This window comes from Monocercomonoides exilis, assembly GCF_001643675.1.
Source record: "Monocercomonoides exilis strain PA203 chromosome Unknown scaffold40-978991, whole genome shotgun sequence".
NCBI classification, from domain to species: domain Eukaryota; phylum Preaxostyla; order Oxymonadida; family Polymastigidae; genus Monocercomonoides; species Monocercomonoides exilis.
In genome coordinates this window covers 678,430-696,835 of record NW_027150585.1, presented here as the reverse complement: position 1 = coordinate 696,835, position 18,406 = coordinate 678,430, and the positions used below count along the sequence as shown (strand labels likewise).

General features: G+C 38.4%; 8 protein-coding genes across 8 annotated transcripts; 2 read left to right on the top strand and 6 right to left on the bottom strand.

Annotated features, from left to right (window-relative positions):
- Positions 1-2,345: 2,345 nt before the first annotated feature.
- MONOS_4422 (uncharacterized protein) lies at positions 2,346-3,685 on the top strand (the record flags this gene model as incomplete). Its single annotated transcript, XM_067874493.1, has 3 exons — positions 2,346-2,467; positions 2,575-2,722; positions 2,918-3,685. The coding sequence occupies 3 exons, from the start codon at positions 2,346-2,348 to the stop codon at positions 3,683-3,685; spliced, it is 1,038 nt and encodes a 345-aa protein (XP_067722809.1).
- A 1,709-nt stretch (positions 3,686-5,394) lies between these two features.
- MONOS_4423 (uncharacterized protein) lies at positions 5,395-5,808 on the bottom strand (the record flags this gene model as incomplete). The annotated part of the gene is made up of 1 exon (XM_067874494.1): positions 5,395-5,808. One exon carries the CDS (start codon positions 5,806-5,808, stop codon positions 5,395-5,397), a length of 414 nt encoding a protein of 137 aa, XP_067722808.1.
- An 885-nt stretch (positions 5,809-6,693) lies between these two features.
- MONOS_4424 (uncharacterized protein) lies at positions 6,694-6,903 on the bottom strand (the record flags this gene model as incomplete). The annotated part of the gene is made up of 1 exon (XM_067874495.1): positions 6,694-6,903. One exon carries the CDS (start codon positions 6,901-6,903, stop codon positions 6,694-6,696), a length of 210 nt encoding a protein of 69 aa, XP_067722807.1.
- A 1,097-nt stretch (positions 6,904-8,000) lies between these two features.
- Positions 8,001-9,673, bottom strand: MONOS_4425 (uncharacterized protein; the record flags this gene model as incomplete). Its single annotated transcript, XM_067874496.1, has 2 exons — positions 8,001-8,007; positions 8,181-9,673. 2 exons carry the CDS (start codon positions 9,671-9,673, stop codon positions 8,001-8,003), a joined length of 1,500 nt encoding a protein of 499 aa, XP_067722806.1.
- A 202-nt stretch (positions 9,674-9,875) lies between these two features.
- Positions 9,876-10,298, top strand: MONOS_4426 (uncharacterized protein; the record flags this gene model as incomplete). Its single annotated transcript, XM_067874497.1, has 2 exons — positions 9,876-10,101; positions 10,177-10,298. 2 exons carry the CDS (start codon positions 9,876-9,878, stop codon positions 10,296-10,298), a joined length of 348 nt encoding a protein of 115 aa, XP_067722805.1.
- A 168-nt stretch (positions 10,299-10,466) lies between these two features.
- MONOS_4427 (uncharacterized protein) lies at positions 10,467-10,808 on the bottom strand (the record flags this gene model as incomplete). The annotated part of the gene is made up of 1 exon (XM_067874498.1): positions 10,467-10,808. One exon carries the CDS (start codon positions 10,806-10,808, stop codon positions 10,467-10,469), a length of 342 nt encoding a protein of 113 aa, XP_067722804.1.
- Positions 10,809-11,513: 705 nt separating this feature from the next.
- Positions 11,514-12,398, bottom strand: MONOS_4428 (uncharacterized protein; the record flags this gene model as incomplete). Its single annotated transcript, XM_067874499.1, has 3 exons — positions 11,514-11,806; positions 11,935-12,190; positions 12,387-12,398. The coding sequence occupies 3 exons, from the start codon at positions 12,396-12,398 to the stop codon at positions 11,514-11,516; spliced, it is 561 nt and encodes a 186-aa protein (XP_067722803.1).
- A 91-nt stretch (positions 12,399-12,489) lies between these two features.
- Positions 12,490-13,699, bottom strand: MONOS_4429 (uncharacterized protein; the record flags this gene model as incomplete). Its single annotated transcript, XM_067874500.1, has 3 exons — positions 12,490-13,070; positions 13,166-13,495; positions 13,537-13,699. 3 exons carry the CDS (start codon positions 13,697-13,699, stop codon positions 12,490-12,492), a joined length of 1,074 nt encoding a protein of 357 aa, XP_067722802.1.
- Positions 13,700-18,406: the final 4,707 nt, after the last annotated feature.

Genomic DNA, 18,406 nt, shown 5'->3' with positions numbered 1-18,406 from the left:
GCTGCTAGACATACTCAGTTTGACTTTGAAAAAACCGGACTATGCACCGAGAGTGGGAAAAGGTCGCAAAGATATTTCAAACAATCGCACCGAGAAGACTTGATACAATTTTAGACCTGATTGTGCGTGTGCCCTTTGGAAGTACTTAAAAACAGTCCTCTCTGAGAAGGAAGAGAGAGAGAGAGATATGCAAGAAGACGAAATAGTGCTAGTCCGTTATTGAGAAACATCGGATTGACCTTTAAGGAGATGAGAAATAATGACTAGAAGTTACGCCCATTAAAAGTCATAAGTGATAGACTGGAGAGGATAATATCCAAAAAGTGTCCTCTTTCAAACATGGGGAGAAGACGTTGGAGTGAAGGATATATCAGTAGCAATATTGACTAATCAAAAGAACGAAAGGGATACGTGGATAGCGCTGTAAAAATTAAAGTAATTTTTGGATAGAGAAAGAATAGATGAAACAGACACCTTATTGAGAAAGATGCCAAGTGAATTCTGGCAAGATTTATTGAGAATCTATCAAATACGAATCTTTCAAGTGGAGTGTTTCATCAGATGAGTGATGTGAAAGATATGGATATATGGGTGATTTTTTTTTGATATCATAAAAAATTACGAAGTTTGATCAAAAAATTATTTTATTAAGGGTTTGGTTTATAAGAAAATATTTCAGAAAAAAATTTGCGAAAATATGCATTAATATATTATTATAATTATTAATTTGTTGATTTTAATTTGATTTTCATTGTTTTTATTACAAAATTTGAAGAAAACATAAAAAATTAATAGAAAATATCGATAATTCAATAAACAGAACGATACAAATGTTCACTGGTATTTTTAACGTGAAAACAATAATAACAATATGAAATCAATCAATTTTTTATTTAAAAAACTAGTTTTATGATGTTAATGCAAAGTAATTTATAAATTGACTTTGAAGATCTTGAAACATTAGATGAATTTTGAATAGATTTTTTTGATTCAAATAAACTAGGTTTATTCAAATGAACTCATGTTTATTCAAATAGATCGGGTTCATTTGAATGAACCGAGTTCATTTAAGATAGACTGAGTTTATTTGAGTTACGAAAATTTTGATAAAAAACAAGTATTTTTTATGTATATAAAATTGATTGCAAAAACATACATATATTATTTGTTTCATAATGATGTTGTTTTGCGAATGATTTTTGTTGTTTTCGTCAAAATCTTTCAAAGATCAAAAGGATCAAAAAGTTAATAAAACTGATTAAATTCTTTTGCCCCAATAAACGATTCAAAACGCATCAATATTGCATCCTTTGATTGTTGGACCTTCAAACTATGTTATTCACACGTTTTAACATTTTTAAAAATTGATGAAAGAAGAATTTCGTATTTTATTTCAAGAAATATGTATTTTTTCTATTGAGCAAATAAAGATAATTAAAATAATGCTGAATTATGTGTTGGATTGCATCAATATATATGCAAACAACTGGTATTTACACTTAGATCTGCTCAATAGCATTTAAAGACCGGAAATAATCATTAACAAATAATTGTGATCGATTTTTCTAAAAAAATGGATTCAAAAACAAACTTATTTGTCATCATTATTTTATTGAATAATGAACAGAGTTCAGCCGCTTTTCTCTTGCTATTTATCTGCGCTTCTCCAGTGACATTCCATTTTGCGTTAGAGGTTTCCTGTTTAAAATATGCGAAATGTTATTCTAACAGTTTCAATCCATCGAATGTTGAGGCCACGTTCGAACTGCATCACATGAGAGCAGCATTGATTTGACAAATGTTTCCATGAACAATATGGAGTTGATGATCAGAAGAATTGTTGTCATGTTTTCACAGGTTGTGTGGAGAGGCGAGTTGATAGGATTAATTGAAGTTAACAGTGAAATAGTTCAGTTGAAATGTTACGCGCTTTTTTCGCTTCTCCAAAGTCCGTCATCTGAATCTTCCTTATCAGCTGCATTGGTAGCGAGCCTTGTAGCGTGTCTGTGCAAAACACATCGATGAAGAACTGTGGAAGCAGTCAAAGTGAAAGCGGTGGAGGAATGATTATGAGTCTAAGCGAAGGAGGTTTTTTTGAGTGCAGTTTTTCAGCTATCTCTGGATGTTTCTGCTCTGCAACTGGAAGAGGAGGCGTTACATTCCTGGATTGTTCTTTGATCACAAGAGATGGCCTGCTTCCTTTCCTGTTTAAAAACATCGCATTCATGGAGAACAAAGCATTTGTTGGAAGAGACTTATATGAAAAATGAGCGAATGAAAAAATTCAAATTGGCAACAAACCGTTCCAGCTCGATTTCAGAGCACCGTTTGTTCGGGAGTTTGCTATGTGGGAATGCACCGCACAAGACTATGCTGATGAACAAGATCTGCTGCTACTTGTTGTTGTGTATCGGAGCGAGACTATATTTGCATCTTCTTCATCCGACAACTCCTCCGATTCACGCCAGTGTGGTGGAATAAGTCAACCTTGCATTTCCTTGAATGTTGCTCTGCCCCACATCATTCTTTTTGTTTACAGCAATTTGCTGATCGGCAAAAGCGCTGTGGTGTCAGGGGAAGCAAGCGCTTGAGATGTTTGGATCAAGTCGCTGGATGTGGAAGGCGTAAGAGGGATTATTCTGCTGAACATCAGCATTGGAAACAAGAGGAGCAGTCTCGTTTCGTGCTTGCTGAGAGTGAAAATGGAATTTCTCACGTTTTTGTTTGGAAGCGCTTTTTCTTCTTCTCATTCAAGTTTGTAATCACTGACTGATGGCAACTTGTTGATTGCAGACACAATATTTGCTCAAAAAGATTGGAGTGGAAACACCGAACACAAATTGAATTGCTCCATCATTCTCCACGAGAATGGAAGACTATCAACAAACGGGTGCACTTTTACTTGTATTCATCTCAGTTCTTCGTGCGTGGGAGCAAGAGGCGGACAATATTGCTCATATATGAACTTGAATATTCTGATGCGAATTCTGTTGTGTTGTTGGACTTCCGCAATCTGGTAAACATTTCAACGCAGCAAGTGCTAATTTCCAGTTGCACACTTGAACAATCCACCCTTATCCTTTACAATTGCAAAGACTCTCAGCTGCAGAAGGTTCAAATCAGAAATGCAGAGAGCAAAGCAAGCTTGATTGTGCTTTCCTCAGACGGTTCAGGAGGCCATTCAAACGTCCAATACTATCATTCGGAATTCGATGCCATATCTGTGCTGTCTGGTTCTTTGCTTTCTATAGAATGCCAAGATTCAGATATTCAGATGAATTTCTTGGCTATTTCAAACACAATTCTTGGAGAAGGATGTGCAGGGAGCGTTGCATCAAATGCTTCGGCATTCCATTTGAAGCAGTCATCATTTCAAAACATAACCCGAGATTCGCTTGGCCCGTGCTGCTTGGCTGTTTCATCTTCATCTTTTTTGCTGGAATTGGAAAACTACTCGAACAAAAAGTGTGTTTCCACATCTGAAAAAGGGAGCATTGAAGCGTTGGAAGATTTGACGGATGTAAACTTATCTTCATATTCATTTGATGGAGCAACAAGCGCACCAGAGTTGAGAGCGAGCGATGATCGATCAGAAGAGCTGTGCCAGTGGAGTGGATTAATGGTTGATCTTCAGGATTGCTCAGGAAGAATATCAGACACCACAATCTCCAATTCATCCAAGTGAAGGCTGTCGATCTCTGGAGGAAACATACAAATTCAGTTTGTGCTGTTTTCTAGCAACAGCCCAAATGCAGTAGGCTATTCATCCATAAGGAACTACATCGCCTGCTCTGATCATGTCCTTTTGAATATTCATTGCATGAAAGTCGGTGATGGCTTTCTTCCGAACATCTCGACGTGAATTTCTTCCAGTTGAGAACATTGGAAAAAATGGCTTCGGAAAGAGCATCCCGTTCTTTATTCCGCAGCTAAATTCAGTGATATCTTGTTAAGAAGGCAATGTCTTTTCCCTGGATCTCATTGGCTCTTCGTTCATTCCCTGGCACTAGCTCCTCCAGATTGATTTTGTCAATGAATCCCTTCACAAACTCAGAAATATCCGTTGCAAGTAGAACTTAATGAAAATGAAACTGTAATCCATGTTGTCATCTCAGCCTCAATTGTAACTTCAGTGCCTGACACCACAGAATTGGCCACAAGCATCATGTTAAAATGCTCGAATCCAGTGCATCTACAGTACAATTTCTTTTGAAGAACAACAGCGAAGTTTAATTTAAAACGATGAAAGAATTACTGAAGGAAGAAGAGAAAGATAACTGTCTCGACCACCGATTGCAACTGTTATGACATCGATAATTCTTAAGATCCATTTGATTGGATTGATAATGTTTATTGCTCGTTGGAAGAATGTTTCGAATGAAGCGTAAGATTCGAGACAGATAGTTGATGATGCAATAAAGAAGGAAACTAAGGCATATGAAAGTTGACAAGAGAGAAATCGCCAGACTATCAATGGAAGAAAGCGGAGAAGAATGAAGAAAAGCGGAATATTGAGAGGCTTTGTGAAAAAAAGCCGATAAATGAATGTGTAATCTATTCAGTCAACGAAGAAAGTTGCAAAGATGAAAGCAGCTTCAACCTGTCGACGTGACTGAGAGCTTCGAAATTATATGCTTTGTTGGATGCAGATCACTCCACGAACTTCAATAAAAACAAAATTTTGTTTTTTATATTTAATTATACAGTGATCAAAAAAAGTTAAAAGTTGGAATGGAATTGAATAACGATAACAAAATGATATTTGCATTCATTTCTCTCTCTTTTTGTCAAATAAAATCTTCTTTAAACATATATCAAATATTGATTAAGAATACAGAAAAATCTCAGATTTTTTGAATTTTTCATTTTTTTTGTTGATAAAGTGAAAGATAAAACGTGAAAATATTATAATAAGTGTTCACTACTTTTTCACAAAAACTTTATTTAAGTGTATCGCACTTTATTCAAGTGTCACTTCAACCATTGAAAATAACATGACTTCATTTAAGAAAAACCCAGTTCATTCAAATAAGTTGAATCTATTCAAATGAAAAAAATCTATTCACAATTCATCTATTTATAGAAAACGAATAATTTTCATTAACACATATAGAAAAATATGATGGAAGCACATAATATTTGTCGAATAAACAATTGTTCATTGTTAATAATTGTATTTAAATTAATAATTCTTTAAATTAGTTATTTCAATTAATTGATCTAAGCTATTGAAAAAAATTACAAAAGAAACAATATGATATTTAAGAATTTCTCATTCAGACACTTTTTAATCTTCCACAGAACGAAAATCTTCACTTGAACATTTTCTTTTTCCCCTTTCTCAATCCTTCATCATCTTCCTCGTCTTTCATCCTTCATCCTGATACTACCTCCTCAGTTGCTCGGCTTTTGCAGGCTGCTCTTTTTATATGCAGACTCCACAAACACCTTTTTCATATGCAACTGTGGAAGCTGCTGAAGTGCGTGTGTCTTATAACAACTGCGCCCTCTCCTTTTCATGTATATTGTGTCAGTTTCTGCATCCACTTCCTCTGAACTCAAATCCCTCTCAGTCTCGTTTTCTTTGATCACTGTCGCTGCCCTCGATGTTGTCAGCCCACCCACACTGGCCGGAAAGACTGTCTCGAGGTTGGCGGCCACAGACATCAGAAAAGTCTTCGCTTTGGACTTTGCCAACATCACCAACATCGTGCTGTCATGCAACGGGACAGTTCTAGCGGGAAAGCGGAGAGGAGATGTGCAGAAGACTGTGCTGCCTAGGCGTGAGTGTTCACAAGTTGCTCGCATTGATTTGCATCCTCATCCAGTGCATCATCACTTGCTCAACAAACAGCGACTGCCTCTTTCTCGACTGCTCCCACAAAGCTGTCGCATCTGCCAACCCCGTTTCCATCCTCGCTCTCCGCTAATCCTTGAATAACGCCTTTGCTGGCAAGTGCATCTTTCTCCAGTGCTGCAGCATCCAAGCCCAAACAACGAGTTCCTCTTTTTCCTTCACTTTTTCCAACTCTCTCTCGTCACAGAAGCCTCCTTTTGCGACATCAACTCCTCCCGTCCCGGCCTCAACTTCTATGCCGGTCACGATCTCATCCTCTTCTTCTTCTACTGCGCCCAACAGATATTCGTCGATAAAGCCACCAGATCATTCGCTTGCCCATTAATCCTCTGAATCGATAACACTCGTCAATATCTTCTGGATCTCCTCCTTCTCTTTCGAAGCCCATATCTCTCTTTCCATAATCCGATTCTGGTTTATCTCCAGAAGTCTTGATCTTGTTCATTTGAACACCATCAGTTGGCTTCCGTTGTGTTTCTCAATGGCTGCATCATCCTTTAAGCCACCTCTGCTTCAATTGTTCCTTCGAATTATCCCTTTTTTCTCCTTCCAACCAACGTGTCTGCTTCAACTCTAAGCTGCTTTGTGCCTGCAAAAACACCACTCACCTCTCCAACGCACCTGTTCATCACTTTCGCCTCTTTCCTTATGCTTCTTGTACTCTCACTGCTTACTCCCTTAATCTTTTCCACATCAACCTCTCAGTTCTCAAAGTTGCTTCAACTTTGCTTATGCTTGACGATGAATCAATAAGCATCTTTGAACATCTTTTTATAACAGTCCTCGCCATTGTTAGCAAAAGCATAGTTTTTCTTTATCTTTCTGGAATAAAAATGTCAGAAATCTCCTTCATCATGATGCGCTTTATCTTTACTATCATTTTTCTCGGCCAGCTCTGTCGAAGCATGCTCGAAGGCCACTTTCAACTCTCCAACGACAGCCTCTCCATCCTGAATTACCCCTCCACCTTTCACAACAGCAACTGCTCTAACTTTTGTGTACTCCTCATTGCCTAACCCTGGAAAGGCTCCTGAATGCTCTTTCATTTACTCACATAAAAACGAAACGGTGGATATTCTTTCCTCTGCTTCGCCTATCAATTCCCTTCCATGATGATTGTTGCAATGCTCCAAAGAGCAAATGAAAAAGAAGAAACGGACGGAATGGTTCTGACATTCAACGAACTCTTCTTGCTTCATTGTCGCGTACTGTTACTGTTCGTCGACGTCTTCTCTTCAAACTTCTCTCCATTTCTTTTTAACTTTAACATTTATCAATATCTTCATTTTTTTCTTTCAAATTTCCAATCATCATTTATTGACAAATCAAATTCTTCTTCTCTTTATCTTCATTCTCTTTATTCACTTATCATCTTCTTTTCATTTTTTTCAAAGAAGTTGATTTCTTCATAAATTCCATTCTTTTTAATTTCTGCTGTTATCCATTATGAAGATGCAAAAAATGAAGAAATACGATAAGAAGAAGAAGAAGAAGAAGAAGAAGCGTAGAAAAAGAAATATCCAAGAAGGAGAAAGAAGGAGGAGAAGAAGAAGAAGGTGAAGAAGAAGGTGAAGAAGAAGAAAAGGAAGAAGAAGAAGGTGAAGAATAAGAAGAAGAAGAAGAAGAAGAAGAAGAAGAAGAAGAAGAAGAAGAAGAAGAAGAAGAAGAAGAAGAAGAAGAAGAGGAAGAGGAAGATGATGATGATGATAATGAAGTTGAAGCAGAAGAAGAAGAAGCAGAGAATGAGGCATTGAGTGTGCCAGCAGCAGCTGAGGCTGTTGAGAAAGCATCGACTGAACGGCTAGCTGTCTGCACACTCCGACGAGAATTCCGCGATGCGGCAGTGATCGCTCTTCTTTCCTCTCTTCTTTCTCATCTTCTGCTTTGTCTGCTGATATTCTCAACTTCTTCTTCTTCATAACTTCTTTCTCTTTCTCCCTCATTTTCAATTTCAATATCGTCTCTTTCTTCTCTTTCGTTTGAACTTCCTTCATCATTATCGTTGTCATTATCTTCTTCATTCTCTTCATTTTCAGCTTCTTCTGAATCCAGCGGTGTTATATGCTTTCTATTTAAGCTGCTTTTGATGTCTGCAGGAATTAGTTCTGGAGGGGTTGGGGAAGCGATCGGGGCGATGAAGGGATTATTTTCTGAAGTTGCATTGTTTTGAGCAAAATTCGAAGGAGATAGCGGACTTGGGCTGAATACGTGCTTTCTATCTGAATCTATGGAAGTTTCTCTTATATCACCTTCTTTATTATTATCATCCACTTCTTTGTTACTTCCTTCTTCTTCTCCTTCCTCTTTCCTCTTCTTCGCATACGCCTCCCCTCCCATTCTTGTCATCTTCAGCACGATCCCAAAGATATCCATCTCCACCAGCTGCTTTCTAAAAGCCCTGCTAATCTCACACACAACCGCCACAAACCTCAGCACATTCGCCAAGTTAATTCCCTCCATCGTCTCCAGCAGCTGCGGAACAACAGAAGAGAGCAAGATATGTGTGGAAGGCCAGGAGGGGAAACTGATTCTGATAGAAGACAAAGAATGTGCTATGCGTCTGTCTTGCTTGGCAAAGTGGGTTAAGGCGCGGGCGGCGTAGACGAGAGGAGGAGTTGGGTAGAGGCGGAGGTAGGCGTTGGGGCTGGTGGAGGAGAGGGAAGAGAGAGAGGTGAGGGAAGGGAACTTGGTGAAAAAGAGGGAAATGAGAAGGCGGATGAAGCAGGTGCCGGAGTCGAAGTGAAGTTTTTGGTCGGAAGAGGAATATGAAGAGGGAGAGTAAAAGGGAGAGGAAGAAGAAGAATACATTGCCTCCGTCGCATTTGCTGCTGATGCTATTCTTCCGCTCCCACTCCCACCAGGAGAAGAAGCCAGAGAAAAGAAAAACGACGCCCTTTCCTCCGGTTTCTGGTACAGCTGCAGCGCAATCCTGTCTTCCATCACATCTTCTGCTCCAAATCCCAGTTCAGCAAAGGCCGAAATGCAAGCAACAGCCAAAGAGACTGTGCGTGGCGTGTGCGTGAGCGGGTTGATCAACTTCAGCATCGACTCGAACGTGAACGAGCACATCTTCACTGCCAGCATTTCGCAGGGGCAGCCAAACCGCTCTCCATTATATTCCCTCCTTCGTGTGATAGAAGTGATGGCGCTGTCAGCGTCAGGCCGGTTGTGTATCGTGCCCAGCATCACCACAAAGAACTGCAGGGCGCCAAAGATAAGCTCATCTGGAACTGATCTCAGCCCTGCAGACGCCCACTCGATGGCTCTGAGGGAATCCAGCGACAGACGCTCGCTTTCTCCCCTCTTCGCTGCCTCCAACAGGATCTGCAGGACGGTTGTCTGAAGAGGTGTGTTTGGGATACCCAATAAAAGGAGCATGCGAGGCATTGCAACTGAAATGTGCTCAAAGCTGACAGCAGACGATGCAAACAGCGCGACAAGCGAGGCGGAGAGGGAGCGGTCGACCTCGCAGTACCTCTTCATCTGCTCTGCATTCAGTAGCTCAGGAAAGATCGGGTTCCACAAGTCGAAGTACTTTGATGGCAGGTGAGTTTCAGCCAGGCGGTTGAGGGCGAGCAAAGCAGCGTGCTGGACAGTGGGGGAACTGATGCGCAGGCATTCTTTTGCCCATTTGGCTCCTGTGATGTCAGGGTCGTCGATGCTGTCGCCGCCGCTGAAGAAAGAGGCGAGGACGTCTGTGGAAGCAGAGCTGAGGTGGCAGTTGCTGTTCCCACAGAATGTGCAGATGAGGAAGAGGCAGTTGCGCACGTGGAGGGTCACAAACTGTTTTAATCTTTCTCTTTCTGACAGGGTCATCTTTCGCACACGCGCGGGGGAGGCGGCGGGGGAAATAGAGAGGAGACAGAAGGCGCAGGAAACGAGTGAATTTGCGTGCCTGGTGTGAGAAGAGAAGATGGCGACACAATAGGAAGTGCAGAACACCCAAATGAATAGGATAAGTTGGAGTGATAAATCCACCTTCGCTCTGCGTCTGAGAGACGGGAATCAAGTTCGTTCAATGCCAGACGCTGCAGAAGAGCTGCTTCTGAGTCTTCGGCTGTGCCAAATTCTTTCATTGAATCACCTTCTATTGAAAGGAGAAGAAGAAGAAGATGATGATGATAAAGGTGAAATTTCTGTTATTGAAGAAGAAGGAGGAGGAGGAGGTGAAGAAGAAGAAGAAGAAGAAGATTATGAATTAGATTGTAGCTGTGAGATAAGCAGAGCAAGTAGGACAGTTGCAGGTGAAGATAAAAGAATATCCTTTGAAAAAAAGAAAGAATTTTGAAAAAATAGACTTCGCGTCGTAGAATTCTCAGGAATTGCTCCAGATGGGGGAGAAAAGAAAAAGAAAAAGATACCCGTTCACGACTCTGAAGTGGAAGAGAATGAGTCGAAGGAAAAGGGAGGGAAACTGAGGATGGAGAATTTATTGATGTGAATGACGGAGAAGAGGGAGAAGGAGAAGGAGATTGCGAAAGCAAAAAGAGAGGAAACTGAGAGGAGGTGACGCTTGTCTGAAGCTGATGTGGAAGAATTGCTGAGAATTAGTCTTTCTTTATCTGATAGGGAAGTTCTCCTCCTCATCCACTTGCTGTTCCTGATGCATTTATCGCATGCCAACAGAAGTTGTATTAGCTTCATCAGCAGCAGAATTTGAAGATCCACTCAGGTCCAGTGCATCTGTTGCAATATTCGATGCCAATGAAGTTGACTGAGACTCAGATGTTTGCTGAGAAGATGCAAAAGCGGAAGGTGTGACTTGTTGTGTGAATGAAGCACCAACGGCCTTTAACCGCTGAGTGAGAAAGGAAGAAATGGACATCGAAGGAGAAGAAGAATGTTTCTGGTTTTGGTGCATCTCGAATATGGCTGATATTTTGTGGAACAAGACATCCTTCACCATCAGCCTGTGAGCAGCGGTTGCAACAGCAGTGAGTGCAGTGCGCATGGGTAGCAGACAAAGCAGCAGGCGATTGGACTAGGCGGCAGAAGGGCTAATGGGCTGAGTGGAGAATGAGATGATAGCAGGTGTTGTGATGGAGGATGACATGGACTGAGAAATAGAAAAAGAAGTGACGCAGGATGTGAATAAAGAAGGGATGGAGAACACGGAAGATGAAGTGAAAGATACTGAAAGAATCTTTGAAGGCAGAGTGCGGACGATTGAAGTGAGCAAATGAAAAAGCGGGAGAGGGAACATGTTGACAAGAGACACCCATGAAAACTTGAGAGAAGAAGGCAGAGTCGAATATTGCTCTTCTTTCTGTGTCCGTTCAATACGCAGCAGAGCAAACTGAAAAGATGGATTTGTCAGTTCGAGTAGACTTTCTCCGATGGATGGGATATATGCCGTTCTTTGAGGAGGAACTAAAATTGTATTTTCTGAGGCAGACAGCAGAAGTTGTTGGTTTTTGAAAAAGACAGACGAAGCAAACAATAGTGGGTCAAGCAGAATATTCGCATTGATTGCATATAACTCTCTTTCCATTGCATCCAAAGAGAAGTTATTGTCGTCATTCTTCCTATTGATCTTTTTATGCACTTCAAACTCGTTGCTGTAGATTCACCTCTCTTCGCAGAACAGCTCAGCTGTGTCTCTCGCCTCGTGCACTCCTTCCACAGCTGCCCTTCCTTCTCCTCTCCACAAACTCATCTACTTTCTCATGTTCTCCACCAGTTGCATATCTCTCACAGTATCTTCTCCTCCCAAGCTGAACAGCCTCGTTCCACACAACAGGCTCAGAAACGAGTTCGCATCATTTGCCAATATTCCCCCTGTTGTCCCGGCATGCGAAGAAGGAATGGTTGTTTGCTTTGGAAGCTGAGGTGACCAAAGCTGGTTGAAAAGATGGAAGAGTGCCTTTCCGAGAGAGTGAAGCAAAGAAGCGCCTTCATCCTGCCCAATCTGTTCATCAACCTCACAAACAGCTTCTTCGGCCCTGTCTTCTGTTTGTTTTTCTCCCCAAACACAGAATTGTTCCCAAGGTCATCTACTCCTCCTCCTCTATCTTCTCCATTTGCATTGGCATGCCGTCTAACAAGACACACTTGCAGAAGAAGAAGCTATCGCAAACCCGTTTTCCGCAGCTGCTCTGAGATGTGCCTGCAATTCTCTGCCGAGTGCTGCTCTGATGGCAGACAGGACAAGATGTCTTCGTGACACAGAAACAGCCGCCAAGCTGTGGTTGCTGTGTCTTCTGGTGGGTGCTGTCTGGCTTCTCTGTCTCCGTCTGAGCCAATTGTGTTCTTGTATTCTTCTTTCTCTCCATTTTCCTTGTGGACTTGGGTGAAGGAAAGGTAAACTGCAGAGGGGTCGAACTGAGCTCTCCGCTGGAGATGGTTGAGGTGTGTGAGAAAGTGACATGCGACTTCTTCTGATTTCTCTTTTTGGATTCAGATGAAAGCGTCTTTCGCTGCTTTGGAGTGAAGCGCAAGGCATGGAGTGTGTATGAGTCTTCTTTTCTTTCCGCTGCCTTGTCTGCTTTATTGGCATTTAATGCGTCAGCAGATCGTGTTAAATACAAACTGTCTTCATCATCACTAACGTCACTATCATCGCTATCGTCGTTGTCATCATCTTCACTGTCTTCTTCTGCTTCTTCAGTGTCTGTTGTACCTGCTCCGTTCACTCACTCTTTCCTCTCTTCATTTCGAATCAAATAGTTCATGTTCTTCCCTTTCCCTCTCGGCAAGAACTTTCTTTTTTGCTTCTTTCCCTTGCTTTCCTCTTCCTGAACGAGATTTGCATAAAGTCTAATATCGGTTGGATTGATTGTTGGAATGATCCTTCCATGTATCTGCTTCAGTGTGTTCTTCATCAATTTCTTAAGTGAATCTCTTTTCTCCCTGTCCTTCATCTCAGTTGTTATTAATGTTGCTTCGATTGAGCTGTTTTCTCTTATTTTTGCTGAGTTGAATGTGGTAGAGGTGCCATATTCAAAAACAAATCTGATCTTTTTCGGTGTCTGCCGATTTGCCCGTGTGCTTGTCATGGATATCTTTGCACTAAGAATCCTGTCTAACTCCACGTCTTCTTCTTCTTCTTCTTCCTCCTTATCATCCACTCCCTCGTCATAGCCATTCCACTCAATGTCACTTCTGCTTCTTCCACTTGTCTCACGAGTGTCAGATTCAGAAGAGTCAAATGTGATGCTGCCATCTGCCACACAAAGCAGCTCCAACTTTTTCGAAAGCAGCTCACTCAGGACAGCTTATGAACGCATCATCGGACTTATCTTTGATCTGAATGCTTTTCCTTTCCCTTTTTCTTCCGTTTAACACCCTCTTTCACTCTCCTCTTTTCACCTTTTTGCCTGCCACACTCCAATTCAACTGATGGAAACTCATCAAACACAGAAATAATTCTTTCCTTATCTTTCTCCTTTCTCCTTTCTCCTCTTCTTTCACTTTCTCTTTGTTTCCAAGCTTCCTCTAACTCTCCAATGCCACAGTAGCTTTCTCCAAACACCTCGCATTCTGCGCTGTCGCATTTGCATTTGTTCATCCTTCGCTCTTCTTCCCCTGCTGATTCAACCTCATTGCAGTCATCATTCGCTTCCTCTTCATCTTCGGTGGTCTTCCTCTTAGAATAGCCAGCGGCACTTGTTCCATCACCACACGTAATAGCTTCTTCTCCTTACTGCTATTATTATTTTTATTATTGATGTTACTTCCACCTCCTCCCATCTTATTTGTCAGCCCTAGCACTTCTGATTTGAACTCTGGTGGAGCAATTCTTGAGTTTGTGTATGTCTTCATACGAACTGTCCGCTTGAAGGCAGCAAGCGCTTTTCTCCCTCCGCTTCGTTTGAGTGCTCTTCCGAATGCAATTGATGGCATGCTCAGCAGTGAAACAGAAGAAGAAGAAAATTATGATGAAGAGGGATTCTTGGTTTGATCACTTGAAATCGGGAAAGATGCAGCTGGAAAACCAACATTCAATGAGGCAGAAGAAGAAGAAAATAAAAGACTTGAAAATAAAATTAAAATTAAAAAATAAATAAACAAACAAAATGCCTTGAAGGACAAACATAGAATAATTTGCTTCTCTCCATAAGAAACGTGAAACAACAAAATTCAACTATGACTTCAGTCGAGAAAGAGCCACAGAATCTCCACAAAGAAAAGCGAAAGAAATATTCAAAAATGTATAATAGAATCTTTGGCAAATTAAGAAAAATTCCGAAAATTAAGTATCAACACGAAATTTCAAACATTTTTCTTAATTGAAATCCCATTTCAATTTTCAATTTTTTTATTGATCTGCAATTTGCAGAAATGCTTTTTTTATACACCTAGATAATATTTATATGTTGTCGAAGTATTTCATGAGGTCCATAACCATTTCTGCAAATTTCCACGTTATAAAAAAGTTTTCATGATCATTGAGATCTTTTTTAATGCTAAAAATTTTTTGTTGATCTGTTTGAAAAAATTCATTTCTTTTAAATAAATATATATTGCTTTTAACGTTAATTTTAGTAATATGGAAGAAACTGAAGTTGAATTCAAGATAAAAAAATTTAATATTTTCGAATCTGAGTCAAAATCGAAATGGAAAAATTATCAATGAAATGAAAAAAATACGTTAAAAATTAACAATCGTTCATCAATCAAAATGACATAAATAAACAAAAAGTACTTCATGATATTGATTAGGCCTTTGCGACAGACCGACTTTTCACCAAAGACCTCGACAAGTCGACCGACAATGACAATAAGTTTATTTTCATCTTTTTTATTTGGACAAAAACATTAGCAAAAAAATGAGTAATATTCTATTTTTTCAGTTTAAATGAATGATAATCTGATAGACGAAAACTTTATTTGTGGTGCATCAAACTTTATTAAACAAAACATCATTCTTTTATGGGAAATCGACAGATCTTTGTCGAGATCAATCTGTCGAAAGATCAGTCGGACGAAAGATCAGTCTGTCGGAAGATCAGTCGGTCGAAATAATCTGTTTGTCTAATGGATTTATTTCAAAAGCATTTCATCCATTCAGTGTTTGTTTTTAGATACTATTATAAAGAGAATTATGCAATGTTTTAAAACAAATGAAACAGGGGAAAATATCTTGTTTTTGATGGAATTTTCAAGCATTTGCAATAATAAAGGGGATTTGACATTTTTGGCAAAATCACCATAATAATATATACGTTGCTATAGGCTGTGTATTTGAATGATCTTGTAACCTTCTCTGAGTTATGCTTCATATTGTATAAGTAGTTTTTTTTCAGAAATTTTCATTTTAAATGCAGCAGTGCAAAGAAGATGTTCAAGAATTTTCCTGTTTGTCGCTATTCAGTGTTTGTCCCACGAACATAGGTCAAAGGTTAATTATTGAAAGTGAAAACATAAATTTGAAAGCGGAAATACGAGAGAGAAGGATTTTTTAAATAGAAAAATACAGAAAGGAAAAAGATTCCTCATTAAGAATGTTGCTAAAAAAAAATGCATGGTGGAATGCGCGTGCAAGTGCAACTGGCAATTTTGAGAAAATAAGCATTGAATAAGCATCAGCATTGACACGCTCAAAGGTTTTTTTCCCATTTCGTTTTATTGGAGTTGTTTTTGTAATATTTTGTTGCTCAATTGTTTCTAACTTTTTGGAGATCTCGTTGATTGCAAAGAAAACATAACTCTTCGAAATAGGCGATCTTCTTTATTAACTGAAAAATAGGAACAGATAAATTCATTTTCATCAAAACAGAATTCTGAATCAAGAAATCTGATTAAAGATGCAAATGCTTCTTATTTTTCTTATTGTGTTTTTTATTCTGAAATGGTTTTCCTGTTGAAAAGAACAAATATGAAACAACAACAAGAACAGCAACTATTTTTTTATCACATCAACAATGTCAAGATCCAATTATTACCAATGATTCGAAAGAAATAACTTTTATTTATGAATACGATTCATCTAACTGAGACCTGTGTTTTGATTACAAACAATTTTGATGCAAAATGCTTTCAATTCTGAATTGAGCAATAGATTTCTTTAAGAGATGGTGATAGCAACAATGTATTGGAAAAGAAAGCTAAAACAAAAGAAAGATATTCAAATTTAAAAAAGAAAAATGAAGCTAGAAAAATCAGTTCGAGATAAAGTTTTATTGAATTCAGATTATGACAAAAACAAAAGTGAAATTGAGAAATGTTTTCTGACAAATTGTTCTGAATCAGAAATCGAGCAAAGAGAAACGCTAGAAGATGAAGTGGAGAAGATCAAGCGACTTTCAATCCAATATCAAAAAAGTGAAATAATATAGAAATTTGAAAAATACGATAAAACTTTTGAAAAAATATGCAACATAAAAAATTGAGGATAAAACAACAACGAATATTCAGAACCATGAAAATATCTACAGAATTTTCAACTTGTTTTAACTCCAATTTTTGTATCGATACTTTCTAAACAATAATTGTGATTGTTTCATTCGTGCGCTTGAATTACTTCTTTCTCGTTTGAAAGTGATCTCCAAATGATGCATTTTTCAACCAATTTCTTTTTTGAAATATAAAAGCTTGTTCATTTCTCCAGATTGCAGTGGACTTTTTTTGTTCCTAACGGAATGACCGTTAGATGAACAATCTGAAGCTGTTATATGTTTGTCTCCATTGCGGTGTATTTAAAATTTTTGACTTTTTTCACTCACTTTGATGCTTTCTTCGGAATAATCACATTTTGAATTGAACGAGCCAACGAAAGAAAATTATCATTTCTCAGCTAATAAGGTTCAAGATTGTTACTGAATCCAGGAATAATTAGGAATATGCTTGCTCAGCATTTTTGTTGTGTGTTTGTATGTGTAACTGTTTCTGTTGCTCTTGCATTTGATGGGCTTATGGCATATTAGGAAAAAAAGCTATCACAGCATCCGTAATTGGGGCAGTATCGAAGTCGAAAGCATCACACATAGTGAGCATGTGGCGCCTTCAGGGAAGCCACGGATTAAGATCCTCTTGTGGCTGATGAGAGGTGATCTGTCTGCAGGTGTAAGACAGCTGCATTCCTTTTCCAACGGGCAAAAGGCGAACCGCAGTTTTTTTAAAAATTTTGGTCTTTCTCAGTCATTATTTTCAGCATGAAAATAACTGATTCGCATTAATGAAGCTGAATCAAAGATATTAAATATCACCTCAACATCGTTTTATTGGTAAAAGTGATGGATTCCTTATTTTAATTCTTCTAAACCTGAATAAGCAGCAATAGTGCTTTCTATGTCAAATACTTCTTTTTGAAACCATCCAAAAGCACAAACGCTTATAAAAACAGAGGCAAGTTTGTGTATATCTTGCTCTTTTGTAATATTTCGGATGACTATGAAATTACCATTGATGAAGAGATGGATGAAGTATCATTGTCTGATATCCAGTCGGTGTGAATGGCAACGCAAATCTGCATATGTTTGAAGAAAGAATGATAAAGTTTCTGAGACAGAACAGCGAAAAAAGCATCCCATTCATTTCTTTGAAGGAATGGAGTGCGTTAAACACTCAGAACAGAATCTGGAAATCTGTCAACTTTCTCTCCTTCAACATGCCTGCCGTTATATCTTTTTCTTATCCATCCTATGAAGCAAAACGTATAACAAATCCCACTGATTTTCAATCAGCTTCCAAAAAAGCAATAAATAAAAGGTTGCATCCATCAGGCTTAACAACGAAGATGCTATATGATGGAACGCCTTTAAAATAAAATGATTTGGAAAGCTATCGCACATATTGAAAATTCAAAGAAATTTTCTTTGTTTCCATCATTTTATCCTATTATCCACTCGTTTGATTTGCATCTTGAATTTCAAAATAATTTAATTTGAATTAATTGCGAGTTGTTTGTAAAAAAGAAACAAGAATACCTTGACTGTTCACTCCTCAATTTATCTTTTTTTTATTTTGTCGCTTTTGCAGCACTGACTTGTTCCTTCTGGAAAATGTGGTTTAGTTATAATAAATAACAATAAAGAAAACCGTTGCTTTTATTTATTTCACCTGCTTTCATACACAAATAGAAATATTTTATTTTTATTTTGATATCAAAGAGATTCGCATGACAAACAAAATACAAAAAGCCTTATAAAAGGACACATGATAATTATTCTTTCAACGCATAGTCAGCAACATTTGTCGATGGGTGAGCAAGTTTTTCGATAAATAACTATTTTGATCTTTCCCACATTAATATTCGAAATGGAAAAATTTTCGAATTGAGAAAATGAATATTTGAATAATATAAATTGGTAAAAATATACTATGAATTTATAAAACTTGTGCAAAGAAAAGAATGAACCTGTAATGGCTGGAAAAAAAAAAAAAAAAAAAAAAAAAAAAAAAAAAAAAAAAAAAAAAAAAAAAAAAAAACTCGACAAAAGTTATCATCTCGACCGACAAAAACGTCCAAAACTTTGCTTGTCGCAAAGGCCTAATATTGATCATTAAAAAAATTGAAAATAGTCAGATATTTTCTAATCAGATTCAATAACTTTCAAAAAAACATAATTCCATCACATAATCATCAAAACAATCACCAAATGTTAACTA